Source organism: Cricetulus griseus, chromosome 2 (genome assembly GCF_003668045.3).
Source record: "Cricetulus griseus strain 17A/GY chromosome 2, alternate assembly CriGri-PICRH-1.0, whole genome shotgun sequence".
Lineage (NCBI taxonomy): Eukaryota > Metazoa > Chordata > Mammalia > Rodentia > Cricetidae > Cricetulus > Cricetulus griseus.
Genome location: NC_048595.1, coordinates 249,116,889 through 249,125,883, shown reverse-complemented (window position 1 = coordinate 249,125,883; position 8,995 = coordinate 249,116,889). Strand labels below are relative to the sequence as shown.

Here is an 8,995-nt window from a genome sequence, read left to right as displayed (position 1 = left end):
CGTTCCCACGCCTCTGGGGGGGCCTCGCGGCCGGCATTGGCCAAGACGGGCCCGCCCCCTCCATTTTAGCCAATAGAAAGCCACGCCGTTCCAGGGAGGCGGGGCCTGGAGAAGCAAAGGGGCCCCGCCCTCACGGGAGGCGTGGCTGGCGCCTGCTCTTGCGCCCAGGCTGGGCTGCGGCGTGGGAAAGAGTCTGGAGGAGCCGACCGCGCCGCCCCGGGAGCCGCGCTTGCAGGAGACGGGCTGGGAGGGAGGGAGGGAAGGAGGGAGGGAGGAGGCCCGCGGGGAGCGCGCTGCGTCCGGCTCGACGTTGGTGGCTGCTCCTTCTAGCCGCGATGAAACGTCCTTGCGAGGAGACGACCTCCGAAAGCGACATGGATGAGACCATCGACGTGGGAAGCGAGAACAATTACTCCGGGTGAGCGCGCAGAAGCGGGAGAGTGTGGGGAGCTTCGGGCTCCCAGGAAATCCCTGGGATCCTGGTGGAGAGGAGAAAGTCGTCCCCTAGAAGCGGGTGCCCTCGGAGCTAGAGTCGGGGTGGGGCGAGAGGTAGGGTTCGCACTTGGCGTGGGACGCGACTGGAAGGGAGCGTGCAGGAGATGGCGAGGGAGGGTCCTGGGCTGTCAGCGCTAGCACGCGTACAGGCACGTCCGGGTGACGCCCCCGCCACTGGAACCGTATTTAGGGACAGTTCCAAAATAGGTCTGGAGAAAAAAAAAACACAACAAAAACAACTACTGGATTTCTGTTTTGGAAGAAGCTGGAATCGCGACTTGAGCTTCTGATGAATTAAAGCTTCTGCGTTGGAGCTGCGCAGGTTGACCGAGGGTGATCCGGCTGACCCACCCATGAGTGACAGGCTTAAGGAACGGACCAGGCAGCGTTGCTTTGACGCTTGCCCTTTAGTCTCCAAAAGATCTGCGTTGTGATCACAGGAGACAGACCTCCAGTTTCCTGTGACAGCGAGATTACCCAGGCATTTTAGAGCCAAGGCGGGTCAAATGATAATTGCTTCTAATTGGCATGCCCAGAAGCACCTTAATTATTTATCTGCAGCTGTCACTCAAAGAACGAAATCCTTCCTGTATGTAGAAAATTGGTTTTATTCCACAGACTTATTTTAAGACTTAGAAATCAAAGTCCCAAAGCAGCAAGAGCAAAAAAGATGCACGAGATGCTAATTTACCAGCTCTCATTGTTAAGTGTCTCCTTTTAGAAAATGCAAACGGAGGCTGTCACGTGAAAAGGTGAAACCTGTAGAGAAGGGGTGACAAAGAACGGGATGGTAGATGTCTAATTAAGATCCAGAAGTGAGAAAATGGGGTAATAGGAGAATGTCTAAAACGAAAGAGAACAAACGGCAGGGCCTGGAGAATTCAAGACCGAAAAGAATTATAGTATCTGTGAACCTCAAAGCGACATAGACTAATGTATACTCATAGGAGAGTATGACCAACTCTGTGAGTAAATAAATGTTTGGTTGAACTTTTCAGTATAAAAACACCTCTTAGTAAACTCGAGGTGGATTGCAGCTTCTCGAGATTTAGGCTTAGTTTGATGGCTACTAACAGTTTCATTTTCAAAGCAAAGCAAGCAAAGTACTAAACCAAAGTTTAACTTCCCTACCAGTGATATGATTGGGATATTCTTTTAAAAGGTTAATATGCAAAATTTACAACCTGTCCTTTTTATGTTACCAAATATGATTGTTGAAATTTAGGAATGGTATAAGTACTTGGTTTGTTTTAAAAGTGTCATTTAGAAACAAGTTGAATTGTGGTGACTGTTTTATCATGAGGCTCATGTGATGTTCAGTGTATCTGGCAGGAGAGACTACAAGGCATATTATCAGATGGCTTCCTGACCTTTAAGAAATATATGAGGAGAAAGAGAACATATTAATCTCTGACCTCCCACCCTAACTGGCCATCATTATTTCATTGGAGAATTCAAAAGTTCAGGTTCAATTTTTTTGCCATTTGAATTGGCAAGCTAAATTACCCAGTGGCGTTTTTTTTTTTTTAATTACATTTATTTATTGTGTGTGGCTAGGTGCATGTCACCATCACCTCTGTTTGTGGAAGTCCAAGTGGTTCTCTTTCATCACATGGGTCCAAGGGATGGAACTCGGGTCAGATGGTCAAACTTTGTAGCCATTGCCTTAACTTGTTAAGCCATCACAAGGCCTCACTAACATTTTTTTTCCCCTGAAAGGCATAATTACTACCTGGGAACTAAAAAGGAATGCAAAACTAAGGAAAAATAATAACATAGACATGAGCTGTGCAATGAATCTGAGTATTAATGGGTACCATGAAGCAGGGGGATGAGGGACAATTACTACTCTAATGCAGCACCTGACTTAGGCTTCCTCCTTCACAGGCAAAGCGCGGGCTCAGTGATGAGGTCAAATTCACCAACAACCACCTCTCAGATAATGGCAAGAAAGAAAAGGAGAGGGGTAAGTGAACCTGTCTCTTTAATGCCATACCATCTAGAACTCTATAGCTGCTGCTGTTTTCCTGCCCTAAATGATGTTGCTGAATTCATAACTTTTGTTTTGCTTTCTTTCGGATAGATAATAGAAAAAAGGCGTCGGGATCGAATAAATAACAGTTTATCTGAGTTGAGACGGCTAGTGCCAACGGCTTTTGAAAAACAAGTAAGTTACCCGCCACCCCCAAGCTCAAAGAATCTGATTTCTCATCTGGAAATGTGGACTCTTGCTGAAGCTCACTAAAATAATTGTGTGTGCGCCCCGATCCAGCAGAGAACAGCCATTTCAATAAAATGCTTTGTTGTGGCCAAACTATTAAAAACATAATCCATCATGAAGTTGAAAACATTTCCATTCTTCAGCTTATTTTCCCCTTAAGGGTAACAGGACTCATGCTTTCTCTGTTCTTTCTTTGAATCCAGCAGGGATTTTGTTTAAAATTGTGCTGTATGTAGTATTCTTGAAAAGAAATGTATCATTCGTGAAATATCATTTTTCCCCAAAACTTTGAAAGTACACTTAAAAAAAAAAATCAAAGTCAAGGAAGTAAAGATTCTATTTTGGTTCCCTAAATTATACTAATACAATTTATGTAGCAAGCCACTTTCGTTTTTAATTCTTGGATTAATAGAACATTGTTTGATTTGGGACATAGTTTGAATTTGGTAAAAATCAAATTAGTCATAAATGCTGCTTTTCAAATTTCAAGTATTCCTTTACATAAAAAGGAAAAAGCTTTTGCACATTTGGGAAAGCAGAAAACCAAATACTTACACTTTCTTTCATGGCTTTGAAAGTCTCTTTTTCCGTCTGCCTCACTATGTAGCAGTTTCTGTGCTGAAAATGTTTTCAATTGAGTTCCAAATTGGGTGCAAAACATCAGTTGGTTGTTTATGCCTTTTTGTTGGTTTGTTTACACCGTGATTCTGCAAACATTGTAAAGCAAGCTCCACAGAGCCTTTGGAGACCATCCAGGGTGGCAGTTTGGCACTTTCGCTGCAACTGCTCATATGTCTTTATGGACATGGCGAACAATGAAAAGTACAGGACATGTTATGCTATTGATTTTATATATTTAAGACAAAAAATACATTGTGCAATTCATACACTGAGGTTGTCTTTGATAATTTACCTATACTATAATTATATTGCTGATTAGTAGGCTGCAAATGAAAATGGCAATAACCTATGACTTTTTTTTTTACTTGTTTTGAGTACAGAACTATCTACATTGTAACATTAATAAGCAGTCACCTGGGTGATTTTTTTTCTTAGTCTTGGTTTGTTAGGCTTTTTTTTTTCATAAATATTGACTTAAACCTTAAGAGCAAGCCTCAGTAGTTGGCAATTAGTTACCATAAACACAAGCGGTCCCATTTACAAAATCTGGCTGCCAACCCTAGTGAGCTGGCCCTGTCACAATTAGAGGAGAAGAATATTCTTCAGAACAGCTAAAGGACTGAAACTTCTATTTACTGGGTGCTGGTAATTTAATAAATAAATAAATAAATTTTAAAACTACCAACTATAGGAATCTAGGAACTTAGAATAAATGTCAGGACTCTTTCACACACACATCAAAAGAACAACAACAACAACAAACCAAATATTGGTTTAATTATTCCCCTCTGCTAAGAAGTTAGTTAGAAGCCACCACAGCCCCCAAGACACGCTAAGTGACACATTTGTTTCAGTTGGTTTTCAAAGGTTGCTTTAAGAAGAGGAGCAATGAAAATGTATTTGCCAGACTATTTTATTAAGAGCAGTTTTGAATGATTGGAAAATCATTGGGCATGTATGATGCTCTTTAAGTAAACTGTGAATTAGTCCTTTTTGTTTGTGATCTTAGGATTCACAGTGACACCTGCTGGTAACCTTGAAAGTCCTTTCCTATTTTGTTTCCTTTACTCACGGTATCTATAAGAGATCCAGCACAAAGTCTGAGAGTTTTGCAGTTGGTGTAGTGTTTGTGGGGTGATCTTAGGAATATAATTGTTCTTACTGTTTAACAAATCATTTCGGTGCCTTATTCTGGTCTTTAGCATCACAAGCTGACATCATCGCTATGCCATAGTAACTGGTACTTTTATACAAAGTTTAGAAAGACTTCAGAAGCTGTTGAGATGGCTCCAAAGTTAAGAGAAGGGACAAAACTTGATCCCAGCACCCACACTGGGTGGCTCACAACAGCTTTAACAGTTTCTGCTGCCCTGACTTGCATAGTTACCTGCAACACACACACACACACACACACACACACACACACACACACACACACACACTTAAAATGTAAAGTAAAAGAAATTCATCTTTTTTTTCTGTGATGACATTAAACATAGAATTTTATAATGATAGGCAAAATTGGAACTGGAGTACTAAGTTCATTATATAAAGTACCAAGTTAGTTTCTGCAGGACTCATGAGGCTTTGTGATTTTATTCTGAAGGGATCTGCTAAGTTGGAAAAGGCAGAAATATTGCAAATGACTGTGGATCATTTGAAGATGCTTCAGGCAACAGGGGGTAAAGGTAAGAGCTGGCACCATTGTTCACCCCTTTTACCTTTCTCTTTTCATCTTTTCCCTCTACTATTCTAAGGAAGTTACAGTTGAACAGCCCCCTAACAAGCTGAGATAGGCAGCCCCAAATTAAAGCAGTGCAATCAAGCTAATGGCAGGATTGAACTCCTGGGAAAGGACTTCTAGAACAAAAGAAGCACTTGATCCTGGATTTGTGTTTGCTTCCCTAATACTGTGGGAGTAAAGCTTCCTTCACAGCAGCCTGGCCAGAGGTTTGTTTGGGATTTGAGAAGTGCAAGCTAGACTCTGCCCCAAAACCAAACCAAACACACAAACAGCCAATTATAAGCAAGGCTGGGTCTCTCTCTCTCTCTCTCTCTCTCTCTCTCTCTCTCTCTCTCTCTCTCTGTGTGTGTGTGTGTGTGTGTGTGTGTGTGTGTGTGTGTGTGTGTGTGTGCCTCACACACACTTTTATTAAATCAAGGCTAAAACTGAAATAATTTAGCTATTTAAAGGAAGTGACTCTAGAATTATTTTCATCGTTTTCCAGACCATTTTGGCCTGTCATGACTTTACACCAACCACAACATTTGAAGTACAGGTACCAAATCTCTACTGGAAAGAACAATGTAACAGGCTGTTCCTGGGGAGAACTCACCAGAGTATATATCCAGAACTGGCCCCATGCCACCGTAGAATGTCCCCTGTACTGGACAGTACATCATGGAAAAATTATCAGGTCAGAGTAGGACCCTCATACTAAAGATGGATGAAACTGTGAAGGCTGTAATATTCACTCACTTTTCCTTATCCCACTTGCTCCCACCTCACTTGGACTTCATGTTGCCCTTTTATAGCTTTTTCACTCTTTATGGATGCCTTTGAGATTCATCTCAGTCAGGTATCTCTCACAACTGAATAAAGAGAAAGCTTCCAGAAGTTCAGTGCTGCAACTGAATGCTGAAGGCCTCCTTGATACATCATACATAGGCTTCCTCAATAGTCTGCAGGTCCTAGATCTGGGCAAGGCAGGGCAGGGCAGGGCAGAGCGGGGGGGGGGGGGGAGAGCACAGGAAATTAGAGGCAAGTCACTTTTACTAATCTGAAAACAGATAAAACATTAGCCTTGACCCAAACCATCTTCTACTCATGTCAGTAGAGGAGATTACTATACATGATGTCCATATGGTATATTTACCTCAGGTCACAATGACTCAAGAAACTGTCTCGAATGAAGAATAGCATAGGATGCAAATATTCTTATAACATAGGCATTAATGGTTAAATCTTAGAAGTCAGTTGTCCCATCCAACTGGACTACAACCTTTGACCTGAGTCAGAAGTCACCTGCTGGTCTCCGGGGGTTAAGGTAGCAGAATAAGTTCCACAGGCCCTAAGTAGTGTGACAGCCTCTACACCTGCCACCTTAGGATTTCAGGAGAGCAGTGAAGTTAAGTGTGGTACAAGGAAAGCTATGTGATTACTCTATTTTCCCTGTAATTGGTATCTATGAGGTGTAAGCTTTGAACAAGAGGAGATGCTATGTTTGCTCACATGCCCAGACTCCCGGCTGCATCTAGTGTAGTGGCAAAGAACATGGACCCTAGAGCAGTTCCCTGATTGTGACCTATGCGTCTCCAGTGCATTAGCTCTGTCACCAGGGCCAAGTTAAGTAATAGCAGAGCACCAGTTTTTATCATTTGTAACACAGAGACAATGATGAAGGGCTCCTCGCAGGTGGTTGTAAATTAATTAGTTGGCTTGAAGACTATAGAACTGCACTGGTATGGATGAAGTGGTTATGGGAACCTGCTGTTGTTGACTCAAGACCCACTTGGAGAAAGCTGCTCGTCATCATTTCCCTCTGCTTCCAGCAATAGAATAGGAGTTACATAATTCATATTCCTTAAGGTGCAGCAAGACCCAGCCATATACAGCAGCATAGCTAGCAAACCTCAAATGTCACTTTACAGCCATCAGTGAAATCCAAATAAGCTAGTGTGTCCCTTTCAGTCTGCCATAGAATTATGGTTTCTATAGAGAGACAAATTCTCAAATGTTCGGTGTCTCTGAACTCTGATCATTACCTCCCTCCTTCTTTTGTGAAACTCAGAAGCTCCTGCCTGATAGGGGCCCTAAAGACTGCCATGTACAATCTCTCTGTTCAATACCTTCACATGGAGGAACTTTTCCTCCCAATCCCAGGGACTTTGCTTAATGACCGCTCCAGGGTATGGGAATGCAAACCAGTTTTACTTCTGACATCCCACCCTTCATGATAGTCTCTTATTCAGCTTGGTGCTGTTTCTGTTTTCCTGATAGTCGTGTTTGCTCCAAACACCTTTTTCCCCCTCACTTCCAGATTGCCCAATAAATATATCAACAATTTTTTATAATCCTTCGATTATAAAGTAGCCTAAAGGAAACAGGCAAATGTTGCTCTGTAAAAGCATGAAATGATATGTTATAAATGCTTTTGATGTCAAGATGTAAAGAAACTAATTTGGATTTGTGGGGTATCTCAGAGGCAGAGGGCTGGCATAGAAGGCACAGGTCCTGGGTCCAATCCTGGAAAAGCCCTGTAAATTACCAATTCTGTGAAACTTTTTCCATTTCTATGAAAAGTATTGTTGAGGAAAGTCATTACCCCACAAGACAAAAGCTAAGACATCCCCTCCCACTCCAGGGGGCATTTGAAACATGAATGTGCCTAATTTATTTTTCCTCTTGCGACATTTAAATCCTAGACTAACTATAGTATTGCTAAAGTTGTCGTGCATTCTACTTGCAGAGTAACCTTTCTTTACTCCTGCAAAAAATCATGGCCGTAGCAGCCATTGTGTTTTCAGAAAGAGCCACCCAAAGACCAGAGTGGTACCTAAGTGTGTGCTTGCTCTTCAAAGCCATTTTTCTTTCTTTTGCCTTCTCACCTCTGCCTCTCCTCATCTCTTCTTCAGGCTACTTTGATGCCCATGCTCTCGCCATGGACTTCATGAGCATTGGGTTCCGAGAGTGCTTGACAGAAGTGGCTAGGTACCTGAGCTCAGTAGAAGGCCTTGACTCATCAGATCCACTGCGCGTGCGCCTGGTCTCTCATCTCAGCACCTGTGCCTCCCAGCGGGAGGCTGCAGTGATGACATCCTCCATGGCCCACCACCACCACCCCCTGCACCCACACCACTGGGCAGCAGCCTTCCACCATCTCCCCACAGCCCTGCTCCAACCCAACGGACTCCACACATCGGAGTCAACCCCGTGTCGCCTATCTACATCTTCAGAAGTGCCTCCTGCCCACGGCTCTGCCCTCCTCACAGCGACATTTGCCCATGCAGATTCAGCTCTTCGGATGCCAACGACAGGCACCGTTGCACCATGTGTGCCACCTCTCTCCACCTCTCTCCTGTCTCTTTCGGCCACTGTGCATGCCGCAGCCGCAGCGGCCACCGCAGCTGCGCACAGCTTCCCTCTGTCCTTCGCAGGGGCCTTTCCCATGCTCCCCTCCAATGCAGCAGCCGCAGTTGCTGCTGCAACAGCGATCAGCCCACCCTTGTCAGTGTCAGCAGCTTCCAGTCCTCAGCAGACAAGCAATGGAACAAACAATAAACCTTACCGACCCTGGGGGACAGAAGTTGGAGCCTTTTAAGTTATTTCTGGCAATAATAACTGAATGTCCATTTCAGAATCAGCTTCTAAACCTCTGCACCCTGAAGGTAGCCATGCTGATACCTACAGAGCCACACAGCAACGATAAAGCGATTTGAGAAGCAAACTTCACAAACGGAAATGTATTATCTGTTTTTCCCTTTGTTTAAGGCAGCTTGGCAACTGACATCAGCAGCTTAAAAAAACGTCACATCTGTTTCCATTTAACCTTTCCCGGAAAATATATGGATGTCACCATTCAGTGGTGCGTCAATACTTCTGACTTGGAAAAGAAACAAAATGCCATAACTGAATTCTCCTGAAATGAGAAGGGAGAA

The 8,995-nt window shown here is 43.5% G+C and overlaps 1 protein-coding gene across 1 annotated transcript; it reads left to right on the top strand.

Moving 5' to 3' along the window:
• Positions 1-335: 335 nt before the first annotated feature.
• Hey2 (hes related family bHLH transcription factor with YRPW motif 2) lies at positions 336-8,658 on the top strand. The gene is made up of 5 exons (XM_027398430.2): positions 336-418; positions 2,383-2,461; positions 2,579-2,662; positions 4,944-5,025; positions 7,973-8,658. The coding sequence occupies exons 1-5, from the start codon at positions 336-338 to the stop codon at positions 8,656-8,658; spliced, it is 1,014 nt and encodes a 337-aa protein (XP_027254231.1).
• The last annotated feature ends 337 nt before the right edge of the window (positions 8,659-8,995 follow it).

Coding starts and splice junctions, on each gene's coding strand:
- Hey2 (XM_027398430.2), top strand. CDS start 336: ATGAAACGTCCTTGCGAGGAGACGACCTCCGAAAGCGACATGGATGAG. Junction 2,462..2,578: donor CAAGAAAGAAAAGGAGAGGG/GTAAGTGAACCT, acceptor TCTTTCGGATAG/ATAATAGAAAAAAGGCGTCG. Junction 5,026..7,972: donor TCAGGCAACAGGGGGTAAAG/GTAAGAGCTGGC, acceptor TCTCTTCTTCAG/GCTACTTTGATGCCCATGCT.